Source organism: Chlorocebus sabaeus, chromosome 11 (genome assembly GCF_047675955.1).
Source record: "Chlorocebus sabaeus isolate Y175 chromosome 11, mChlSab1.0.hap1, whole genome shotgun sequence".
Taxonomy (NCBI): domain Eukaryota; kingdom Metazoa; phylum Chordata; class Mammalia; order Primates; family Cercopithecidae; genus Chlorocebus; species Chlorocebus sabaeus.
Window position 1 is genome coordinate 559,064 of NC_132914.1, and position 26,271 is coordinate 585,334.

General features: G+C 39.6%; 1 protein-coding gene across 1 annotated transcript in view; it reads right to left on the reverse strand.

Annotated features, from left to right (window-relative positions):
* KDM5A (lysine demethylase 5A) overlaps positions 1-26,271 on the reverse strand; it is a 96,399-nt gene that overhangs the window by 53,027 nt on the left and 17,101 nt on the right. The window contains exons 4-13 of the mRNA XM_007967098.3: positions 25,366-25,536; positions 22,714-22,848; positions 15,637-15,742; positions 14,353-14,444; positions 13,589-13,747; positions 11,729-11,848; positions 9,523-9,681; positions 4,917-5,098; positions 4,168-4,330; positions 2,625-2,744 (exon numbers count right to left, since the gene is read on the reverse strand). Of these exons, the coding sequence (XP_007965289.3) occupies positions 2,625-2,744; positions 4,168-4,330; positions 4,917-5,098; positions 9,523-9,681; positions 11,729-11,848; positions 13,589-13,747; positions 14,353-14,444; positions 15,637-15,742; positions 22,714-22,848; positions 25,366-25,536 (1,407 nt within the window). The remainder of the gene's footprint in view (positions 1-2,624; positions 2,745-4,167; positions 4,331-4,916; positions 5,099-9,522; positions 9,682-11,728; positions 11,849-13,588; positions 13,748-14,352; positions 14,445-15,636; positions 15,743-22,713; positions 22,849-25,365; positions 25,537-26,271) is intronic.

Genomic DNA, 26,271 nt, shown 5'->3' on the forward strand with positions numbered 1-26,271 from the left:
ATTAACCCTGTATGACCCAGCCAGAATTTCAAAGGCTTTCCCACAGAAAATTCCCATAATCTGAAATGCTAAATTTCTGGCCTAAACTGCTAATTTGCTATTTATTGTATATCAAGGAGTTCTTTGGTATATAACTGAGGCAGCAAACTCTTTCTGACCAATTTAACACGAGCCTGCCCTTACAAGAAAAAGAAAAATACTGTAAAAGTAAATAATTAAATAAGTTCAGGCCAAAAAGGGTTAAGTGGAAATACTCAGGACTCAAATTTCCATAGAACAAAAAGAACAGATGTTATTAGAAGAAAAAAAAAGAAAGAAAAAAATAGGAAAGAGGGAAAAAGTAATACTTAAGCAATCCACATTGGCTGACATTTAGTTTTTCTGCAAAAACCAAAACAAAGGACGATTTAGATTTTAGAATCTAGAAATTATTTTAAAAACAAGCCTGGCAGAAAGATAATTCAAAGTGAAATTATAAAATTATATACTTTATTTCCCTAACAGTGAAATAAATGATTAAATGATCACTTTTCATAAATGAACAGTTACAGCCTTTAAAATAAATCTTGAAAATCTCCATAATTATCAAGCTACAAGCCAAATTATAACAGCAGCTATGCCCTACACATCAATATGCACTCCAACTTCAACTTCTTTCCTATGCTCAGGCAGAAGAACTTGGATGAAGGAGTTTTGTTTGTATTTGTAATACAAAAGAGAAAAAGTAAGAAACTGACCTTTAAGACCCTTTTAGAATTCATCTACAGTTTGAGAAAGGCAGAAAGGAATCCGAGAAATCAAAGAAAATATGAGGCTATCTCTGAATTATGCAGTGTTTCCACACTCTTCAAAGAAAAAACTTTCCCAAGGAAAAAGTAAGTGTGTGTGTGTGTGTGTGTGTGTGTGTGTGTATTTTGAACCTATGATTAGCAATTATTTTGTCTATTAACAACACATAACTCTTTCATATCTTAAGTACGTACTCTTTAAAAATTTCTCATCTAGTCTCAATACAAAAACAAGTAGAAGAAAAAATCATACTGTGGGATTTGCAGTTCTTAACTATTAAAATATGTGAGGAAGCCACATAAAATAGAAGTGATTACCCATTGTAACTTATAAAAATTAGTCCCATTAATTTATTCCAGAGCTAAAACTGCTACAACTTTTAATTTGTATCACACCCTTCTTCTAAAGAGTGTCAAGGGCTTCCACGCATATCCTCTAACTTGTCTGAGGTTATTAAGTGAATCTATCAGCATCTTTACACACCAGCTAAACAACTCAGGCCCAGTGAAATGTTAAAAGCTGCCCAAGGTCAAATGCCAATAACAGTGACAAGGGGAACAGCAGAAACTATCTCCAGCTCCTAAATCCTCCCATTTTCTACCCTACACCTAGCCAATTACCATGTATCATAAACACTCAATAAACGCTGCTTGAATGTTTAGAAACAGAGCTCAAGCCCACGGCAAAACCTAAGCCTAGTCTTGTTCCTGCTAAATTATGCTGTTTCCAAAGCCTAGTAAGAAAAAATTTCAAAACTATTGGATCAAGAAAGACTATTCATTGTATCATTTTACTCGTTAGCAAAGGAAACAAAAACAATCTCTATATGGTTAATCACGGAATTTAACAAATTAAGGTGCCTGCAGAAAACATAAGATCCATTATTAAAGGGTTGCCCCCAAAATGTTAACAGAAGCAACAAAAACAGCACCAATACAAGAAAATAAAGTCAGTGTGTATCATAAATATACTGTATAGTCTTCTCCCAAGCAACATAACAGTCACTAAATACTTTCTGATTATCTACTTCATACAAAAGCAAAACAGCAATTACCTAGCATTATCATTTACATAAAAGTATAGTGCAGAGATCTCAATATTATAGTTACTCTTTTAAAATTAAAAAAAAGAACAGAACAAAACATAAAATGGCAAGACTAGTAAAATCAACTAATTGCCTAACAGAAAAAAAAAATGAAGGAATTTGTAAAATTTCAAAGCTACGTATTTGAAAATACAGTAGAATATCTGAAATTATCTCTATAAGCCTGATCACCTTAATAAGTCCCAAAAACGCTCAGAGAAAGCAAAAGCGAAGAAAACCATACGTGGGTGCACAAGTAGTTGCAGTTTTAAAACTGCAATTACTTGTGCACCAACTTGTATCTTCAATGGCAAAAGCCACTATTACTTTTGCACCAACCTGCATTTTCCCTTAGAAAAGAAGGATTCAGAAAGAATCGACTGACTATAAGTTCAAACAATCTCTCTCTTCTGAGCACCTGACCAGAAGGGAGGGAGTCCAAATAAACGAAAGTAAAGGAGAGAAGTAAAGGAAATGGGGGAAGTGGAAAGGGAAGGAAAAGAATGGAAATGAAGGAAGCAAGTTCAAACAGAATGAGGAAAATAATAAATGGGTAAGAACTATAAAATCTTCAAAATAAAAAATGTGATGGAAATCTATTTAGCTTTCTAAACTATAATAGCCACTCCAGTCTCCACTAAAATACTGATGAACTGTACCCTGAGCCCAGCTAAGCAAACATAGCAACTGAGCTGCTTTATATTTATAGGGGGTTAGTAGACGTACAACAGCCACTTGCTATAGAACAGACCCAGTCAGCAGTACAGAAGTTCACAGCTTCAGCAAAGTTGTAGCCCTGGTTAAATCCAGAGTGATAGGCACGAGGAAATGTCACAACAAACTCGCCAGCACACTGATTGGTCCTGTACACCTAAATGCAAATTGGGAACAGGGATACAAAAATAAAAAATAAAAACAACAAAAAGAGGAAGACAGATTTTATTAGTCAGAAAATTTCAGATGCATTTTCTAAAACTGAAAACAATTAAGTTAAACATATCGGAAAATGATATCAGAAATAGCCAGAATTCTACCTTCTTAAAATAGTCACTGATAATAGATTATAATTCATGACAAGAATCAGCAGCCAAAAGAAATTCTCAAAAAAAAAAAAATTACTCTTAATGAGCTACGAGTTTCTTAAACTGATACAATTTTTACAATTAAAAGAATTTGTTTTATTCTTGTATCGTAAATAGTGGCAAAGAATAGAATTTCCTGCTACTTTTGGATAGTTTTTTGGAACTAACTAAACTCACATAGCACATGAGACATCCCCAATGAGATGTCCCCCAAATCAGTTTTCTTGAAATCTCACTTTGTTTTACAATAATACTGTATGTCTCCTGAAAAGTCTCAGATTCTGGTATAAATTTATTACTTAAAAACAAAGTAACTTTATAAATGTTACTCAATCTACTTTCTCTTTAAGGTTATGATGAATATTTGATTATCTATAATAAACCTGTTAAATTTATACTTTATCAGGCATTAGCTTGAATTTGAGAAACATCTTCAAACTTAGGTTCAAAAGTGAAAAAGGCATTTGCAGTATATTTTTATTTCATTATCTCATGTATTAAAAGCTAAGAAATCTGAGAAAATAAGGATAAGCATACTTATTAGTTATTAGGATAAGCATCCTTATTAGTTATTAGAGCCACCACTTAAAATACCTCTGCTTTGGTTAAACAGGGATAACAAAGAATATGAGATTTTTGTTCAAAGTAGGATGTAATATTTACCGAAAAAAGGAGGCTACGTGAATAGGTAGCTATACATGAAGTATGATTTATACTTTAATACTCCCCTTCTTAATCAGATAAAAGTTGTTCCCTGCAGAGTATAAATTCTAATTTGGCTAAAAGATGTTATGACTCATTTCTAGTTACAAAACAAAGCACATGTCATTATTCTATCTAATCAAAAGCTAAAATAACTTTAAATTAAAACTACTGGCTGGGTGCAGTGGCTCGCACCTGTAATCCCAACACTTTGGTGGGTCGAGGTGGGAGGGCTGCTTGAGCTCAGGAGTTCGAGAACAGCGTGGGCAACACAACAAGGTTTTGTCTCTAAAAACATACAACAAATTAGCCGGGGGTGGTGGTGTGCTCTTACAGTCCCAGCCACTCACCAGGCTGAGGCAGGAGAACTGCTTGAGCTGAGCAGGTCGAGGCTGCAATGAGCAATCATTGTGCCACTGCACTCCAGCCTGGGACACAGAGCAAGACCCTGTTTCAAAAATGAAAAAAACAAACAAACAAGAAACTGAAGGAAGACAGCAAAAGACTCACAGGCACACCATGCTCCATCAGCACATTGGGGTTCATGATGGTGACTAACTGATGCAGAAGATCAGGCTGGGATTCAAATAACTCAGGGGCCAGCTCTCTCATCACCTCCTCCAGTTGTTCTGCAGCATGAGATGGCACACCATACCATGTCTTTGGCTCCCCCCTAGCAAAAGAAATAACTGTTTAGGCAGAACATGGTACCAATGAGGCTAGGGTATCTGATTCCAGTCCACCAAATTATAATTAACTCGTCTTATTCCATGGTCAGATTATATGCCCTGAATTCTGGCAACCATCTCATAAACCTGTGCTGTTGTTCACAACAGGAGGTAAGTAAATAGTAGTATATATAGGCAGATACAAACTTATCACTACAATTAGAAAAGCAACTCAGTACATGAACTCTGGAAGGCAGATCAGTAAAAACACCTTCAAACAGGAAAGACGCTGTATGAAAAGTAAGCACTGTCCCAAAGGGTGCTGATACATGACCTTGATTCACAGGTCCATGTGAATAACGGACATTCCAACTATCCCCACAATGATCAGAACAAGTCAGTGCTCTCTAGAATGCCTCTAAACAGCTTCACTGACTTCAGTTTTACTACCCAAAGAAACAGGCCAAGGCTAGAAATTACGGAAACCTTAAACAGACTCTGTCTGTAAACCTTAAAGATCAAAAACTTGGCATCATTAATCCACTAGACTTCAGCAGAGTCCGCGCATGCTGTATTTTAGACTGTACATACCAGTGCAAGTAGTTGATGGAATAACTCCAGTGATCTTCAATGTGCCAGCAAAAAGAAGAGAAACACATTCCCACATAGAGCCATGGCACTTTCATACCAGAGATGTCCACATTAATATGTGCAAGAACAGACTGTTCCAGGACAGGCATGTTATTCAAATTCCAACCAGAAAGTGCATATTCCTATAAGAGAAAAAAAAAACAACTGTAAATGAAAAATCTGAGATGAAAAGTGCTCAATAGAAATATCAAGGGAATCTTTCCAGAAAAGTAAAAAATTTTATAATATTTATACTCTAGTGCATACAGTCTGTGATCTTCGCTATCCACTACATGTAACTCATAACTCAATATTTAATCCTACCTTCTGTCTAGGTTCTATTTAGATATCCTTTATCTCAGATACCTCTCGTTTACCATGTAACTCATATAACTCAATATTTAATCCTACCTTCTGTCTAGGTTCTACTTAGATTCCCTTTATCTCAGATGCCTCTGGTTACTCCAAAGCACATGAGCAATTCTTTATTCTCCAGTCGGTCAGGAAAATGGGTCCCACCTTAATACAACATCAATATTTCTATTTTATACCCAGTAGCATAATATCCTAAAATCTTATTACTACATTGATGGAATGGTGCTAATACTGTAAAGACAAAATGTAATAATACACATAATCCTGAACTTGTGGCAACAATGAAGACTGACACAATGCAGAAAGTCACTGCCATCACTCCTAACCATTATACAAACACACCTAGAAATACTGGACAAATGATAACAATAACCAAAAAAGCTTCACAGCTGAACCCAAAAGAAAAGGGAATTCCCAGTTTCTGGAAACAGAGCGGAAGTAAGCCAGAATAAAAAAGGAAGCTGTTGCAAGGGTTTTCACAGGGGCTTCTAATTGGAGACTGGCACTGGAGAATGACTTTCCAACATCCATCCCTGAAGCCATACGAGGCTGTGACTTAAAAAAGTGCTTATCATCTTTACGGAGAGCAGTTCTCAAAATGGGATCCAGAGGATCCACTAAGTCAAACTATTTTCACAGTAATTCTAAGACATCATTTGCCTTTTCCACTTACATTCTTGCAGGAGTATAGTGTGAGTTTTCCAGGGGAAAGATGATATGTGCTATCATAACAGTTTGAATGCAGAAGCAGATATGAGCATCTGCTATTAGAAAGTTGATAACCGAATGTGGACGTCAGGAACTCGCAGGGGTGGGGGTAGGGTCACTATTCTGCTTACTGTTTAGAAGTTTCTATAATACAAGCTAAAAATAAAAAACCCTCAAGGTAAGAAGTTAAAGAGCCAATGACAAAGCTAAAGAGAATTTGTGAACTAGAAGACAGGTTTGAGGAAATTATCTATAATGCAGCACAGAAATATATAAACTTTCAAACTGTAATTAACAGTCACAGAGAGGCGGGCTGGGTGCAGTGGCTCACACCTGTAATCCCAGCATTTTGGGACGGTGAGGCAGGTAGATCACCTGAGGTCAGGAGTTTGAGACCAGTCTGGCCAACATAGTGAAACCCTGTCTCTACTAAAAATACAAAAAATTAGCTGGGCATGGTGGCGGGCGCCTATAATCCCAGCTACTGGGGAGGCTGAGACGGGAGTATCACTTGAAACCAGGAGGCGGAGATTGCTGAGATCGCCCCATTGCACTCCAGCCTGAGCAACAAGAGCGAAACTTTGTCTCAAAAAAAAAAAGAGTCAGAGAGAAGCCAGGCACGGTGGTTCATGCCTGTAATCTCAGCACTTTGGGAGGTCTGGGCAGGCAAATGACTTCAGCCCAGGAATTTGAGACCAGCCTGGTCAACATGGCGAGACCCCATCTCCATAAAAAATACAAAAATTAGTCAGGCATGGTGGTGTTCCAGCTACTAGGGAGGCTGAGGTGGGAGGATCCCCCGAGCCCAGGAGACTGAAGCTGTGAGCCGACATCATGCCACTGCACTCCAGACTGAAAGACAGAGCGAGACCCTGTCTCACTAAAAAAAAAAAAAAGAAAAAAAAAAGTCACAGATGATAGAATAACAAAGTCCAACATAGGTTTAACTAAGAATTCCAATAAGAAATGACAAAGAGATCTATCCCTAAAGTTCAACAGGCTAACAAAAAAGGAAATAAAAGAATCTCAACAGGTTATTGCTCAATGTTTTTTGATTGGTCAGTTGGTTGGCTGACAAATAGTGAATTTCATTGAAGAGACAAGGTCTACAAACAAAAAGAACACTGGGAGGCCGAGGCTGGTGGATCACTTGAGGTCAGGAGTTCGAAACCAGACTGGCCAACACTGTGAAATCCCATCACTAGTAAAAATACAAAAATCAGCCGAGTATGGTGGTGCACGCCTGTGGCCCCAGCTACTCAGGAGGCTGAGGCAGAAGTGCCTGAACCCAGGAGGTGGAGCTTGCAGTTAGTCAACATTGCCTCACTGTAATCCAGCCTGGGCAACAGGGCGAGACTCCATCTCAAAAAAAAAAAAAAAAAAGTTACAATACAAGGTAACATATATAAAATTCCAAATACACATAGAAGAGAAAAATACAGTTCTTCAGAGGACAACAAAACAGTGATCATCATGGGTTTGGATTGTGATATGGTTTGGATTTGTGTCCCTACCCAAATCTCATGTTGAACTGGAATACCCAATGTTGGAGGAGGTGTCTGGTGGAAGGTGACCGGATCATGGGGGCAGATATCCCCTCCTTGCTGTTCTCACAACAGTGAGTTCTCACGAGATCTGGTTGTTTAAAAGTGTGGAGCAACTCACGCTTCTCTCTCTTCCTCCTGCTCTGGCCATGTAAGACGTGCCTGCTTAGCCTTCACCTTCTGCCATAATTGAAAGTTTCCCAAAGCCTCCTCAGCCATGCTACCTGTACAGCCTGTGGAATCTGTACAGCCTCTTTTCTTGATAAATTACCCAGTCTCAAGTATTTATTTATAGCAGTACGAGAAAGGATAACAAAGATTGTTAGGAAAACTTCACAGCAAGGAAGAAATTGTGTTGAGCTTTGAAGGACAGATAAGATTTGAATAAACATTCTAGGAGGAAGAGCTACAAGAATGTAAAAGGTAAATTACAGAGTATATACTAGTCTAGCTGGTGAAGAGGCAGAATGGAATAGTCATACTCAAAAATACAGGAAATAACACTAGAAAAAAAGATTAGATCTTTAATCTTAAGTTTTGGACTGAGAAGCTTAGATTTATCCTATATTCAAAAGGGAAACATATGTTTTGAAAAAGGAAACAATATGATAAACATAGAATCAAATATTTCTAAATTTACTTTTTTTTATTTTTTGAGACAGAGTCTCACTGTTGCCAAGGCTGGAACGTAGTGGCACAATCTCAGTTCACTGCAACCTCCACCTCCTGGGTTCAAGCAGTTTCCCTGCCTCAGCCTCCTGGGGAGTACAGTCACCTGCCACCATGCACGGCTAATTTTTGTGTTTTCGGTAGAGATGGGGTTTCACCATCTTGGCCAGGCTGGTCTTGAACTCCTGACCTCGTGATCCACCCACCTCGGCCTCACAGAGTGCTGGGATTACAGGCGTGAGCCACCATGCCTGCCCTGGATTTTACAACAGAAAGAACTAGGCAAAAACATTAAACTGGAGTTAAAATTTTAAGCTAATTAAATTAGCTTTTTTCTCCTTTTCTTTAAGAGAGAGGATTTTCTTCTGTCACTCCTGGCTTCAGGTGACCTTTCCACCTTGGCCTCTCAAAGTTCTGGGATTACAGGCGTGAGTCATTCCACTCAGCCTAAATTAGTTTTAAAACGCAGAGCTGGCCAGGCGCAGAGACTCACGCCTGTAACCCCAGCACTTTGGGAGGCCAAGAAAGGTGGATCACCTGAGGTCGGGAGTTCAAGACCAGCCTGACCAACATGGAGAAACCCCGTCTCTACTAAAAATACAAAATTAGCCAGGCGTGGTGGCGCGTGCCTGTAATCCTAGCTACTAGGGAGGCTGAGGCAGGAGAACTGCTTGAACCCAGGAGGCAGAGGTCGCAGTGAGACAAGATCGTGCCACTGCACTCCAGCCAGGGCAACAGGAGCAAAACTCCTCTCAAAAAAAAAAAAAAAAAAAAAATGCTGAGTTAATGGCCAGGCGTGGTGGCTCACGCCTGTGATCCCAGCACTTTGGGAGGCCGAGGCGGGCAGATCACCTGATGTCAGGAGTTCAAGACCATCCTGGCCAACACGGTGAAACCCTGTCTCTACAAAAATACAAAAATTAGCCAGGCATAATAGCAGGTACCTGTAATACCAGCTACTCGGAAGGCGGAGGCAAGAGAATTGCTTGAACCCAGGAGGTGGAGGTTGCAGTGAGCTAAGCTTCTGCTTCAGCCTGGGCGACAGAGGCAAGATTCCTTCTCAACAACAACAAACAACAAAAATACAGAGTTAAATAATTTTTGAAAGTATTCTGAATTCATTGTTTTCAAAACTGAAGATTATTTATACTGCCAAATCCTACATATTTAATATTTTAAGTTAATGTGATCCCTTAAGATAAAGAATTGTAGTTTTCTATGCAAAAGCTAAATCAGCTTGGAGGTAAGCAAAAGTTTGAATAAATCTGCACCTCTTCTTCTGGCAGCATCTTTCTCCGCCCATCCTTCACCGGAAATCCACTTCCAAAGTCTTTTGAGGAGATATCTGCCCCATATTCCACGATGACATCTTCTTCAATGCTGCTTACCAGCCGCCAAAATTCCTTTTCTACTAGTTCTGTGGGAACCATCTACACAGAGAGAAGAAAGATGACAAATTATTAAACCGCTATAACTATAACCCAGTATAACATAATACACAGGGTCAAGTAAACACAAACCCATGATGAGATTAAAAATCTTCTGATTCCCTAGAGAAGTAAAGACCCAGATCCTAGCTTTTTCCATTGAGAACAGGGAAAAGCTGAGATAACTCAGACATTCAGAAAAACGTAATGAACTGTGCTGCCCTTTTCTGAAGGAAACTGTTTCCCAAGAAAGAACAAAGATGAACCAGGAAATCAAGGAGGAATAAGGAAATGTAAACAGCAAGACTAAATTTTTTAATAGCTTCTATGTTTTGCCTTTTATTTTATGATTTTAACACAAAATTTCATTTTCTTTTGGTTTTTTATTATACTTTAAGTTCTACATTGAGTATTTTTCCTAATGCTAGCCATGACCCCCCAGACAGGCCCCGGTGTGTGATGTTCCCCTCCCTGTGTCCATGTGTTCTCATTGTTCAACTCCCACTTATGAGTGAGAACATGGGGCGTTTGGTTTTCTGTTCCTGTGTTTGTTGAGAATGATGGTTTCCAGATTTACCCATGTCCCTACAAAGGACATGAACTTATCCTTTTTTATGGCTGCATAGTATTCCATGGTGTATATGTGCCACATTTTCTTTATCCAGTCTATCATTGATGGGCATCTGGGTTGAGATTTCAAGTCTTTAAGGCAAGACTAAATTTTAATAACTATAGCAAACTTTTTGGACAGGGACTAAAAAAGCCTAAGATATCCTAGGAAAAGAAGCAAACCCCACAGTAAAAAAAAAAGAAAAGCAGCAACTGTCCAATACTTTATGCTTTTCTGTAAAGGATTACTCATAGAGGGCTAATATAACAATTCGAGCATCAAAATAGACTTTACAGTGGTGCGTAGTGGCTCACACCTGTAATCCCAGCAGGTGTGGGATGGGAGGCCCAGGCAGGCAGATCACTTGGAGGCAGGCAGATCACTTGATGTCAGGAGATCGAGACCAGCCTAGGCGACATGGTGAAATCCCATCTCTATTAAAAATACAAAAATTGGCTGGGCGAAGTGGCTCATGGCTGTAATCCCAGAATTGTGGGAGGCCAAGGCAGGTGGATAACCTGAGGTCAGGAGTTTGAGACCAGCCTGACCAACATGGTGAACCCCATCTCTTCTAAAAACACAAAAATCAACTGGCAGTGGTGAGTGCACCTGTAGTCCCAGCTACTCGGGAGGCTGAGACAGGAGAACTGCTTGAACCCGGGCAGTGGAAGCTGCAGTGAGCAGAGATGGTGCCACTGCACTCCAGCCTGGGCAACAGAGCGAGACCCTGTTTAAAAAAAAAAAAAATCCAAAAATTAGTCAGGTATAGCAGTGCACGCCTGTAGCCCCAGCAACCTGGGAGGCTGAGGCAGGAGAATCACTTGGCCCTGGGAGTAGGAGGCTGCAGTGAGCCGAGATCATGCCACTGCGCTCCAGCCTGGGTGATAGAATGAGACTCCAACTCAAAAAAAAAAACAGATTTTACAACAAAGGAATACATACTGCCACAACAGACAGTGAAAGAAAAAGAAATAGATGTCAGGCCCCTGGTTTTAAGATGCAGTGTTTCATCATCTTTTTCATGCAGTCCCTGTTTTCTACAAAATAATAAAAGTAAAAGAGAAGGCCGGGCACAGTAGCTCAAGCCTGTAATCCCAGCACTTTGGGAGGCCGAGGCAGGCAAAACACAAGGTCAGGAGTTCGAGACCAGCCTGGCCAATACGGTGAACCCCCATTTCTACTAAAAATACAAAAATTAGCCGGGCATGATGGCAGGTGCCTGTAGTCCCAGCTACTCAGGAGGCTGAGGCAGGAGAATCGCTTGAACCTGGGAGGCAGAGGTTGCAGTGAGCCAAGATTGTGCCACTGCACTGCAGACTGGGTGACAAAGCAAGACTCTGTCTCAAAAAAAAAAAAAAAAAAAAAAGGGGAAACTGAAGGCTTTGGACTCAGATAAATCTTTGTACCTCCCCAGACTGACCTAAAAGATAGTTTACTCACATGGACTGGCATATTAAAATAATCAGACTTAAAATTATCTGCCATCTCTCCAAAGCTCTGAAGTGTATATTCTCGTACAGCTTGTTCAAATCCAAAGGCTTCTCGAGGTTTGCTACATTCCTGGAAAGAAAAAATATGTCAGATTCACTCACTGAAACGAAACTGAAGCAAGCTTTCAGGCTCTTAGTTACCAACTTCTTTGACCATTTCCCCAGGTAAAGCAAATCCAATCAACCCCAGACAACAAAGCAAATATCAGCTTCTTACAATACAGTACCAGGAAGTATTTTCTAGAGTCTCGACTTCATCGTCACAGCCTTCCAACAGGAAGGCGGCACTAAGACGGCTTTAGATCCAGAGCAGCATTAAGTTCTGGCACCAAGACAAACATCTAAAGGACTGACTTGGAATCATTCCGAGGGATGCCTAACACTCTTGGCACACCAGGGGTTTTGGCCACGGAGAAAATACATGTTCGTGGAGGAGGGAAAGGTAATGGATAAGGGGACAGCCACTGGACTGTGAGGATATCGGACTAAGAGAATAGCTTGCTCACACTACCAGTCACCACGACCAGTGTCTTAACACGACGACTCACTCAGAGTAGAGCTGCCTCTGAATCTTCTAACCTTGAGAATAGTAAATAAGCAATAATTCAAACGGCATAAAAGACCTTTGAATGCATTTACATATACCCAGCCAACACCTTCTCTTTAATGTCCTATCACAGCATTTTGTTAAAATAGGTACACAGCCTGGGCATTTCACGACAATGACAGTACTACAATCTTTCACTAAGAAAAATTTAGCACAATCAAGTAAAAATTTGGGCAAGCTAAAAGATACCATCAGGGCCCAGCACAGTGGCTCGCATCTGTAATCCCAGCACTTTGGAAGGTCAAGGCAGGTGGACCACTTGAGTCCAGGAGTTTAGACCAGCCTGGCCAACACGGTAAAACCTTCTCTCTACAAAAAATACAAAAATTAGCTGGGCGTGGTGGCATACATCTGTAGGGAGGCTGAGCTGGGAGTATCACCTGAGCCCAGACATCAGAAGTTGCAGTGAGCTGAGATCGTACCACTGCACTGTAGCCTGGGTGAGAGGCTGTAGACCCTGCCTCAAAAAAGTAAACAAATAAATAGTAAATAAATAAAAGATATCATCAATTTATTTAATAGCATGAAATTGGATGCATAAATCCCAAGTTCCACAGTTTCGTGTCTGGTTATACTTTCAATTAATAGAGAAAAAACAATCTATGCTTTTCTTCATTTTTATTGTTGTCCAGCAATATAATAAAGTCTCATTATCTGCAGCAATAAACAGAATGACCTAACCAACAGTCAGAAAAAGAACCTTTGAAAGGCAAGCTACCACAATACAATTGTTACATTTCCATTCAATATAGACATTTTAAGTCCTGGAAATTGACCAGGCACGGTGGCTCATGCCTGTAATCCCAGCACTTTGGGAAGCCGAGGCACGCAGATCAGGAGGTCAAGAGACCGAGACTATCCTGGCCAACATGGTGAAACCATGGTCTCTACTAAAAATACAAAAATTAGCTGGGCGTAGTGGCTCGCCCCTGTAGTCCCAGCTACTTGGGAGGCTGAGGCAGGAGAATCGCTTGAACCCGGAAGGTGGAGGTCGCAGTGAGCTGAGATCACGCCATTGCATTCCAGCCTGGTGACAAAGCAATACACCATCTCAAAAAAAGAAAAGTCCCGGAAATTTTAAACACCACATAATGAAGAGAGAATGACAAAAGGAAACATATTGGGAATATGTTTACATGTATGTGTACATGCATGTATCATTGTTTTTAGTTTAAAAAGGATCCATAGAGGTTAGACTTGTACCTCAGCAACACATTTAGGACACCTCCAGTCTCCTTTGGGCACATCAGGTAGAGGAGGAATTAGACAAAACGTATGATAGCTGTCATCACATCCGTCACACAAAAGCAACTTATCTTCATTGTTTCCCCGACCACAAAACATACAAACATAGAGATCAACCTGTTAAAAAAATGAAAATAAAAGTCTATTTTCCATAATACTAAATTTTTACCAGGAACTCCTTAGCTGAAACAAACAAAATAATGCAACTGAAAAGTAAACATAACTTAAATCCTGAATGTCTATTTCAAGAAATTGTATTTAAACAGCTTTTCACAAAACTCCCTAAATTTTCCTCCAGAGTTTTTACAAGCAAGTTAATAAAAGTATATCAGGTTGTTAAAGAAAGACTACAAATCTAGGGTATTTGAAAATCAATTTACATATATTTTTTAAAATACCATGTCCTTCTTCCCACATACGAATACTCTTTGATAGAGAATGAAGACCGAGACTGTCTATGATAGAACTCAACGATTACACAGATTCATTTTCACGCTCTCACTTGGTTACCCATAAGGTATATGACTTACAGGAAGCAGCCTACGTACATAAGACAAAGCAAGGTTAACAACATAAACAAAAGCTGTAACTTCATAGATTTGCCATCAAGTCTTCTAACCAAATGAGCTAACTAAATACATACCAAGATATACCAGGATAGAAAGTGCAAAACTATAATAAAAATAAATCCTTTCCCTCCTGACGGACCCCAAAACACTTACAAAGTTAACAGAGAGAGTGCCTTTCCGTTGTCTCATTTGCATGTTAAATGCGTCTGACCTGTTGGTAACTTTTCGTCTTCGGGTGACCTCATCTTGAAATAAAAAGTTATACAATAATAGTAAAAACTAATGTTGAGAGCTTACTACGGACGAGACACTATTTAAAATTATTTAAATTAGTTAAAATCTTACAACTGTTTATCTATCTAGAGGTAGATATACTATTTATTATCTCTCACTGAAGATGAAGAACCTGAGGTACAGCAAAGTTAATAACTTGCTCAAAATCATACAGCAAGGCAGATTTAAGATTCTAATCCAGTCATGTAGGATCCAGAGAGCTTACCCATTAATGCTGTATTTGTATGCAGTACGTACTACATACAATCCACAGGTATTACTTGGAGGAACTCCCAAATTAGGGACTAATTTCTAAGACTGTTGACAGCCAATACTATAATTACAAGAATAACAAAAATAAAGTACTTAATTCTTCAAAAGGAAATATTATCATTATTACGATGTATCTAGTAAGTCTTATTATATGGGATGTTTTAAGAGAGATGGAACAATATTATTTAATCTTCTAGAGTTCAGTCCACTACCTGAATTGTATGATTTAACTACACATCTAAGTACATAGTAATTAGTATTTGTGACTGTAGCATTTCATTAAGTTCTTATATAGTCAAAACATATCCAGCCTAATCTTTGTTAAACGGTTTTAAAATTGACATGTCACATAAAGAGAACAGTGGAACCTGATCTTTGCACGAGCAGTTCTACTGACAAAAAACTTCCACACGTGAAGCCGAGAGTACTAGACTTACTAAAGAAAACAGTTTATTCAAATGAACTGACATAATATATCAAGGACAATTATTTTTAAAATCAAAATTATGGTTAGAATTTTAAAATTCTAAGTTTCCCCCAGCATATGTTGATATTAAGAGTCACAAGCTTTAGCTCACTAGGTAAGAACCATTAATTCCACCATTCTCTCATAAACTAGCCTTTAGAAACTGCAATAAATTTGTGTCATATATTAGATATAGAGAAGGAAAATCCTCTCCTCCAAAATCATAAAACTTCAACCTAAGATTGCTCTTCACACCTTAAACTTAAGATATCTGGCATTAAAAAAGGCGATGTGCCTGGGAACCACATTGCAACTTTACAATTCTTAAGAAATTCCCAGCACAGACTGCAATTCAAGTATCACTTGAATGTTTTTACAACCATATTCTACCTTATCTCTTTTCATGATCAAATAACAAATCTTACCTTCTTTATCTTTTGTTCCCATTGCCAGGCCCACAACCTTGGGCCCAGCCCCAAAAATCTGAAGTTTCTTCAATTCCGTGTTTCTATTCACATCTCCAGATTCTGACTAAAAAATAAGCAAAATTCACATAAGCATAATTATGCTGATTCATGCATTTATTTTTTTACCCCAGAAAAGTTTCAGGATCCTCTTCAAAACGAAAGAACAAATTATTGGATTTCTTTTCTGTAAATCCACTTCGCTGCCTCATTACCGCAGTTGAAAACAGTCACCAAAACACCATGCACCCAGATTCCTTTCCACAAAATAAAATCCGTGTATGACTCATAAAAGCACAGTTGTCAAGCTGTCTAAAGACAGACACTGCCGGTTATCACACCACAGAAATCCCCACTTCTAACTTGCTGCTGGACACCTGTATTTGATTAGAGAGCATCTCAGGACATGAACTGTGACTGTCCTAAGCCAATCATACTAACCTCATTTTTCTTTGTTGGTGATGACCAACAAAGGGGTGGGAATGTGATCCAGTTCTAGCCAGCGGGACATTAAAAAATTGTACTGGAATCCCCTGGGAAAGATTGCCATCTTCTAATAAAAGGCAAATGGCCAGGCACAGTGGTTCACACCTGTAATCCCAATACATTGGGAGGCCAAGGCAGGTGGATCATTTGAGTTCAGTAGTTACAGACCAGCCTGGGCAACACAGGGAAACCCCATTTTGACAAAAAGCACAAAAATTAGCCAGGCAAGGTGGTGTGCATCTGTAGTCCCAGCTACTTGGGAGGCTGAGGTTGGAGGATCACTTGAGTTTGAGAGGTTGAGGTACTGAGGTGAGATCATGCTGCTGAACTCCACCCTGGGCGACAGATGAGACCCTGAATCAATCAATGGGAAAGCTTCTCCCAGCCTGGGCAACATAGTGACCCCCCTGTCTCTACAAAAAAAAAAAAAAAATTAAAAATTATCTGCACATGGTGGCACACACCTGAAGTCCTAGCTACCCAGGAGACTGAGGCAGGAGGATCACGTGAAGCCCTGGAGTTCAAGGCTGCAGCGAGCCGTGATTGTCCTACCACACTTCAGCCTGGGTGACAGAAAAAGACTCTGTGTCAAAAAAATAAAAAGGAAAGCATCTTAAAGAATAAGTCCTTTTGGAGGCCGGGTGCAGTGGCTGACGCCTGCAATCCCAGCACTTTGGGAGGCTGAGGCGGGTGGATCATGAGACCAGGAGTTCGAAACCAGCCCGCCCAATATGGTCAAACCCCATCTCTACTAAAAATACAAAAATTAGCCAGGCATGGTGGTACACGCCTATAGTCCCAGCTACTCGGGAGGCTGAGGCAGAACTGCTTGAACCCAGGAGGTGGACGTTGCAGTGAGCTAAGATTGAGCCACTGCACTCCAGCCTGGGTGACAGAGTAAGACTCTGTCTCAAAAAAAAAAAAAGAAGTTCTTTTGCCCCAACTCCCTTCCTTCCTGCTAAGGGACTCAGTCTGGTGAAAACATGGTGCTGGACTCTGCAGCAACCATACCACAACTGGGAGGAAATTTATTACCCACACACTGAAGAAAGCAAGGCAGAAAAATGGAAAGAACCTGGGCCCTTGACCAATCCTAGAACTACTTACCTCTGAAAACCTTATGTAAAAATGTATTCTTATGTGAAAAATTAATTATTAATGTTTAAGCTACTATCACCTGGCATTCTAATACTTGAAAGTGAGAACATCCTGACAGATACTGGTATTCAATCTTGAATTAAGATTAACCATAATCTCTGAATATAGACTAAATAAACAGCCAAAATTTATTTTAAGTGTATAATAAAGAATAAGCATAAAAATAAACCAAGATAAAATACAGACTACTTTATAAGTCTGTGGTTACATAACAAACGATGTATGCAATCTAGACTAACGAAAGATCATATAAGCACAAAACCTAAATGCCATTTCAATATTTATCTTTAAACTTTTGTAGACTGATTTGGTTATACTAACCAACTTCTACTGTTAGTCGAACGAGAAATATACCACCACACATTCTTTACCATTATTAAAGCAGAGTACATAACAATAAAGCTGATACATGTTCGGTAAATAGTATGTGCCATATCTAAGTACTTTAACCAATTAGTCCTTACAACAACCTTTTCAGAAAAGCAATAAAGTTCCAAAAAGTAGAATAAAACAACATTCTTTGATCTAAAACTCAAAATAACAAAATTAAAAAGGACCTTCCACCTGAACATTTTAATTCTCTACTTAAAAAATAACAGGCCAGGCATGACGGCTCACATCTGTATATCCCAGCACTTTGGAGGCCAAGGCAGGTGGATCACGAGGTCTGGAATTCAAGACCAGCCTGGACAATACGGTGAAACCTTGTCTCTACTAAAATTACAAAAATTAGCTGCACGTGGTGGCAGGAGCCTGTAATTCCAGCTACTCGTGAGGCTGAGGCAGGGAACTGCTTGAACCCGGGAGGTGGAGGCTGCAGTGAGCTGAGATCGCACCACTGCACTCCAGCCTGGGCAACAGAGCAAGACTCCGTCTCAAAAAATAATAATAAATTTTAAAATAACAATAAAAAGACTACATATTAGATCTCTAAAACAAATTAGTGATCACAGGAAATTTTATAGTCTTAAACATTTCAATAAAAACAAAAGAATAAAATTAAATTCCCAACTCAAAACACCAGGAAAAAACTAGAAGATAAACCAAAAGAACTGTGGTGCTGGATTAGAGCTGGATTAGAGGATAAATGCAAAATATCAAGTTACAAATTTTAAAAAATTTATTTTCTAGCCCTGACCATTTAAAAGAGCCTAGAAGCATGATATCCCAGTGGGAACAAGCAGACCGTGTGCTCAGATCATGGTTTCTAAATACCATTTCAAACACATAAATGAACCAGGATCCCTAGTAGAAATTTCAGACATAATAGCAGCCAGCACTTGCTTAAAGACTGGACATGGAGTATAGGGAAATAAAGAAATCAAGGAGTTTAATTCATCTGATTCATTCAAAGGCTTTTAAGGTTGGGCACTGTGGTTCATGCCTGTAATCCCAGCACTTTGGGAGGCCAAAGCAGGCAGATCACTTGAGCCCAGGAATTTGAGAACAACCTTGGCAACATGGCAAAACCCTGTCTCTACAAACACACAAAAATTAGCTGAGTGGTGGTATGTACTTATGGTCCCAGCCACCCGGGAGGCTGAGGTGGGAGGATGGCTTTAGCCTAGGAGGCAGAGGTTGTGATTATCCAAGACTGCACCACTGCACTCCAGCCTGGGTGACAGAGTCACATGCTGTCTCAAAAAAAACGCCAGGGGGAGTGGGGAGTGGGAAGGAAGGAGGAAGGGAGGAAGGGAGGAAGGGAGGGAGGGAGGAAACAAGGAGAGAAGGAAGAGATGATAATAATCTTTCAGATGTATTGAATTTGGCATACCTGTACTATTGCCAATCGTAAGTACACACGTATACGTACACACATACCCCTGGCGAAAAGAAAAGGATGGATGTTAAGACAGATTTGGGCTGGGTGCCATGGTTCACGCCTATAATCCCAGCACTTTGGGAGGCTGAGGCAGGCAGATCACTTGAGGCCAGTTCAAGACCAGACTGGCCAAAACGGTGAAACCCTGTTTCTACTAAAAACATAAAAATTGAGGCTGGGCGCAGTGGCTCAAGCCTGTAATCCCAGCACTTTGGGAGGCCGAGATGGGCGGATCACAAGGTCAGGAGATCGAGACCATCCTGGCGAACACAGTGAAACCCTGTCTCTACTAAAACTACAAAAAACTAGCCAGGCGAGGTGGCGGGCGCCTGTAGTCCCAGCTACTCGGGAGGCTGAGGCAGGAGAATGGCGTAAACCCAGGAGGCAGAGCTTGCAGTGAGCTGAGATCCGGCCACTGCACTCCAGCCTGGGCGACAGAGCGAGACTCCGTCTCAAAAAAAAAAAAAAAAAAAAATTGAGCCAGGTGTAGCGGCATGTGCCTGTAATCCCAGCTACTCAGGAGGCTGAGGAAGGAGAATTGTTTGAACCCGGGAGGCAGAGGTCACAGTGAGCCAAGGTCGTGCCACTACACTCCAGCCTGGGCAATAAAGCAAGACTCTGTCTAAAAAAAAAGACAAGATTTGAGAGTTCTGAGCATTACAGGTAGTATTTGAAATCCCATGCACATGAGACAGCTAAGGAGAGTGAAGATGGAAAAGGACTAAAGATACAAAATAAGGGGAAGACAGAAGAGATGACGAAGATGACTAAGGAGTGGTCAGAATATAAGGAGGAAAACCAGAAGAGAGAGCTATCACAAACGAAAGAAAAATCAAGTTAATCTAATTTCAACGACAGGAGTCAACAACCACATTAAATGTATACGTGACCAGAGACCAATTAAGATATGAAATGAAAATGAGAATCTCAGAATTTGACAATTAAAAACCCAGTGGCAACTTGGACAGTGCAGTTTCAATAAAATTACTTAGCTCAAAGTTAGATTATAGAGTATAAAATCTAAACAGACGTTGAGAAAACTGAGACAATAAAGACTATTTTTCAAGAAACTTCTCTGTGAAAAGAAGAAAGGATAAGGCATTATGTAAGAAGGAGGCTTTTATGTTTAAGATGATAGAGACTTAAACACATAATGGGAGGAGTAGAATTCAACAGACAGAGGAGGTGGGAGAGAAAGATTTCTCAGTATGTTGAAATCACTGAAGATGCCAGAAGGGATGGAAGTGGAGGGATTATCCTTGGAGAGAAAGGTACACTTTGCCCACAGAGACAAAGACCAAGTATGAATACCAGCAGTTTTGTGTATGGGGCAAGAAGCAGAAGTTCTACCAGAAAGCCTTTATTTTCTTTCTGAAATAGAAAACTAGGAATGAAAGGCAGACATTCAACAGAACAATTAAGTACAGATTATGATTATGAGTTGAAAAAATTCTTAATTTCAAATCCTGAAATAGCATATCAACGAATCTGAATACAGTGACAATTATCACATTCCATGTAGTCCCCATTTTTTTTTTTTTTTTGAGACGGAGTCTCACTCTGTCGCCCAGACTGGAGTGCAGTGGCACGATCTTGGCTCACCCCTAATCCTTCCAGGTTCACGCCATTCTCCTGCCTCAGCCTCCCGAGTAGCTAGGACTACAGGTGCCCGCCACCACACCCAGCTAATTTTTTGTATTTTTAGTAAAGACAGGGTTTCACTGTGTTAGCCAGGATGGTCTCAATCTCCTGACCTCGTGATCTGCCTGCCTCGGCCTCCCAAAGTGCTGGGATTACAGGCGTGAGCCACTGCGCCCGGCCTGTAGTCCCCATTTTTATAATAAACAAAAGCATTAGAAATAGGCAAGACAATCTTCATGGTTTCAAGGTGAATATCAAAAAATATTTCACCACAAGCTGGTGATTGGTTAGATGGACAGGAGCAACTGGAGCAACTCTTCAAAGCAGAATCACCATGCCAAAGGGACTAGCAAGCAGTGTTTACCCAAATCACTGTACATCCAAAGATGAGCAGAGCTGCTGAGACCAATCGCACTAACAAAAATGACGTAATGACGAAACCAGAGTTTACTAACTTATAATGGGGTTATCATTTTCCAATGACTTTCCATGAAAGTCACACTCCTATCCAGGACACCTTCCTTTCTATTTTCAAAGAGTACCTAAAAAGCTGGGTATTCAGCAAACATAAATTCAGAAAAAGAAAGGCAGAAATGGCATAACGGAAAGATAGTCCCTGATCTGTAGAAAAGCAAGAAGTATTAATAGTCTGCCTCTCCAGTCCTCTTCTCGACACAACCCCAGATTCAGTGTCTCCTGTTAACAGCAGTTTTATCCTGCTTCTCTGATACCCACTTTTGATGCTAATCATTCCCACCTCTATACTACACTGTTTCCTTAAACGTTCAAATCGCCAGGCGCGGTGGCTCACGCCTATAATCCCAGCATTTTGGGAGGCCGAGGCGGACAGATCACAAGGTCAGGAGATCGAGACCATCCTGGCTAACACGGTGAAACCCCGTCTCTACACAAAAAATTAGCTGAGCGCGGTGGCGGGCGCCTGTAGTCCCAGCTACTCGGGAGGCTGAGGCAGGAGAATGGCGTGGGCCCAAGAGGCAGAGCTTGTAGTGAGCCGAGATTGCGCCACTGCACTCTAGCCTGGGCGACAGAGTGAGACTCTGTCTCAAAAAAAAAACAGTTAAAATCAATCATTAGGATTCAGTGAAGTTTTTCCTGTCCATCTATATGTTAACGTACATGGATTAAATCTTAGGAGTTCTAAGGGCACCTCACTTTCTCAGTCTCCAAACTTGTCTTTACTAAAAACCTTAAAAGATCACAGAGAAAAGGAAACAGGGGTTTGAAAGAGAAGCAAAGCTTGGGAAAAAAAAAGAAAAAAGAAAAGAAATAGGGGAAGGAGGGAATCAGACAAAAAATAAATTAGGGCATTTTTCGTCTGATGTATTAGGCTTTGAAATTATTTTAGGTTACATGAACACTACAGTAGTTAAACTGGAATGGCTCGGACACTACAAAATTTATACTCTGGTTCTTAAAGGAATGGTGGGTGAAAAATAAAACCACACTTTCCTATTCATCTCACTTCCGCTAACATAAAAATAAAATGTATTAGAATTCATCCGCATGTCTATAAAATTGGTACTACGGTATCCGGGATCACCCTCTGACTGTCATCCCTGTCAAAAACCGCTAAAAATTAACAAAGAATTTTCTAAATCAAATTACACCACATTTCACAATTTATTCTCCATTCATCTCAAAAGTAAATAAAAATATGGCTCAAGTTTTAAAGAACGACAGTATATGAGTGGTCTCCCATGACCAGATAACTGTTCCACACAGTTAATGCACTTAAAACTCCCATTAAAAATGGCCCATAAGCCAGGCACAGCAGTGCACACCAAGTAGCACTGCTCAGGAGGCTGAGGCAAGAGGATCACTTGAGCCAAAGAGTTCAAGGCTAGTGTAGGCAACATCACGAGACTGCCTATTTAAAGAAAAAAGGAAAAAAAGCCCATAGACATCGATACCTGAGACTTCACACGTCTTGTTCTCTTCGGCAGAGTGTTCATTCTTGTGCCTGGCTCTGGGGAAGTTTGGGTATCAGTGCTGAGAACCTCAGGCTCCACTTTTTCTTTAAGATCTAAATTAGGCATTTGCACACCCTAAAAAAATCAGAGCACAGAAAGAGAACAGGTTCACTGATAAGAAATCATGCTGGAGAATCAGGGGAAAAATAATAAATTGCCAATGAATCCCTAAAACTACATAAAACTGGATCACAATTATCTCTCAAACTGACATACAGCTATCCCTATCAAAATCCTGGCAGGCTTTTTGTTGTTGTTAAAACTGAAAGCTGACCCTAAAACTTATGTGGAAATGTAAGTTGTTTAGAAATTTTGAAAAAGAACAAAAAAACTTAACACTACTGAATATCAACATTTACCATAAAGCTATAGTACTCAAGACAATGTAGTACTGGTTTTAGGGTCAATATATAAATCAATACAACAAAAACAGAGTCCAGAAATAAACCCACACATTTATGGTCAACTGATTTCCAACAAAGATGGTGAGTTAAATCAGTGGGAAAAGGATAGCCTTTTAAACAAATGGTGCTGGTACTACTCAATATTCATATACTCCCTTCCCCACCAAAAAATAAACTTACATCTTCAGCTCATACTATACACACAAAAAAAGCCTCAAAATGCATCACTGACCAAAATATAAAAGCCAAAACTGTAAAAATTTATAGATTAAAGCAAAGAAGAAAATCTCTGTGACCTTGGAAAAGATTCCTTAAATATGACACCAAAAGTACAATCTATAGAAGGAAAAAATAAATAAATGGTTCTTCAAAAAGTCACCATTACAAAAATGAAAAGATAACAGAGTAGGAGAAAATATCTGCAAATCATTTACCTGATAAAGGACTTGTACACAAACTGTATAACAAACTCACAAGTATAAGACAACCCAATTTAAAAAAGATCTGAACAGACACTTTACCAAGATATACAAACGGCTAATACGAATATGAAAATGGGCACATCACTAGTCATTAGAGAAATGCAAATTAAAACCACAATAAGACATCACTATACAACTAACTAGAACGGCTATAATTTTAAAAACTGACAATACCAAGTGTGGCCAGGATGTGGAAAACCAGAAGCCTCGACATCACTGCTGGGAAAGTAAAAAGATTCAGCCACTTTGGGAAACAACTTCGCAGTTCTGAAAAACTTACACAGGCCAGGCGTGGTGCCTCACACCTATAATCTCAGCATTTTGGGAGGCCAAGGCGGGCGGATCACTTGCAGTCAGGAGTTAGAGATCAGCCTGGCCAACACGGTGAAACCCCGTCCTACTAAAAGTACAAAAATTAGCTGGGGTGGTGGCGTGCACCTGTAGTCCCAGCTACTCTACTCAGGAGGCTGAAGTAGGAGAATTGCTTGAACCTAGGAGGCGGAGGTTGCAGTGAGCCAAGTTCATGCCACTGCATTCCAGCCTGGGGGATAGAGCGAGATTCCATCTCAAAAAAAAAAAAAAAAATTTACACATAAACTTACCATAAAACCCAGCCAATTCCACTCCCAAGTATCTACCCAAGAAAAATGAAAACATATGTCAACTTAAAGACTTGTATATGAATATTCATAGTATTGTTCATAGTAGTCATAAACTGGAAACAATCTAAATGTCCATCGACTGGTAAATGGATAAACAAAATGTGGTATATCCGTACAATGGAATATTATTCAGCCATAAAAACTTAGTATGGACACATGCTATAACATGGCTGAACTTTTTTTTGAGACAGGGTCTCACTCTGTCACCCAGGCTGGAGTGCAGTGGCACTATCTCAGCTTACTGCAACCTCCATTTCCCAGGCTGAAGCAATCCTCCTACCTCAGTCTCTGGAGTAGCTGGGACCACAGGCGCACACCACCACATCTGGCTACTTTTTTGTATTTTCAGTAGAGATGGGGTTTTGCCATGATGCCCAGGCTGGTCTCAAACTCCTGGCCTCAAACGATCCACCCACCTCAGCCTCCCACAGTGCTAGGATTACAGGAATTAGCCACCGCATTCAGCCAACATTGGCTGAACTTTGAAAACATTAGGCTAAGTGAAAAAAGCTAGACACAAAATCATATTGTATGATTACACCTAGGTGAAAGTTCTAGAAAAGGCAAACTATAGAGCCAGAAAGCAGGTCAGGAATTGCCTGTGTGTGGGGGTGGAACAGGAACCAACTACAAATGAACAAGAGAATTTTGGGGGCTAGTGGAAGTGCTCTAAAACTGGATCCCAGCCATCCTTGCATAAACGTAGAAATTTATTAAAGCTTACCGACTGTGCACCCACAAAGGGTGAACTCTATCGTATATAAATTATTCCTAATAGAGCTGTTTTTAAAAAATTCATGAAACAAACAGGAGTTTTTCAAAAAATTTAAGTCATTAAGGTTTATTTTAAACAAATAAGAAAACATTCTTCATTTCCATTATTATCTTGTAAACCATCAAAAATAGCTATGATTTTTGCACTATGATAAACACTTTGCTTCCCCAAATTTTGGTGCCTGCTAACTTGGGTTAAACAAAATCTAAAGTTTATACTTGGGCAAACTGGATTTATCAACTTTTTCTAAAAAGAATAATGCATCTCACCATAAGGCTCACACCAGACTGGAAAAGCTCATATGGGTAGAGAATTCTCTCATAATGTGACTTCAAAAGAGACCCAGTTCCTTTTCCTGGCAGATATCCCAAGCGACTACCCACTTTAGACCATTTCTTCTCTTTGGTGACCATTTCAAAACCTCCTTTGCTGGCAACAATCTGAAAAGAAAGTAAAAGTTGCTTAGAGAAAAAAATGTAGATTCAAGCATCCTGACTCTTAAGTTTTGTCTACTAAATAGAAAAATTATTCAGGGCTTAAATTTCAAATTTCCTTTCAATGAATATCTAACCAAACTGACACCTGTCAACATTTGGAGTAAGAAATAGAAACAATGCTTTTCAGAGGTTTAAAATGTAATTAACATTATGCCTACCTTCAAACCAAGCATTCAAAAATATTTAATGAATTAATACTCTGTACAGTATGTACTGTGAGAAAACTAAACACATGTATAGACAGACTATCTACTTAAGGAACTCACAATATGAAATAAGAATAAAAACAGATAAAAAATTGACATGAAAATAAATGTTATATAATACAAAATAAACATAAATCCTCAAATTAGAAATAACCAAGTAACTTACAGAACTTAACAAAAACATCAATCAAACCATGAATACAGAGGACAGTTTTGAAAAACAGGCTATAATTTTTCAAAAGGACAAGAGTTTTACATGGAGGATTATAAAGGAACACTGAGGAAAGATTACCTTGCAGTAGATTTACTGATATGGGGTACAGAATATATTGAGGTAGAAAATGAGATAAATTGGCTAACTTGGCTGAATGGTCACATCAAGCCAGGCACTCTACAGAATACGTATTTCAAAGCTCCTTAACGTCCAGGAGCTGTTATTATACATCTCTTAGGCTCTAAAATATAGTCATGC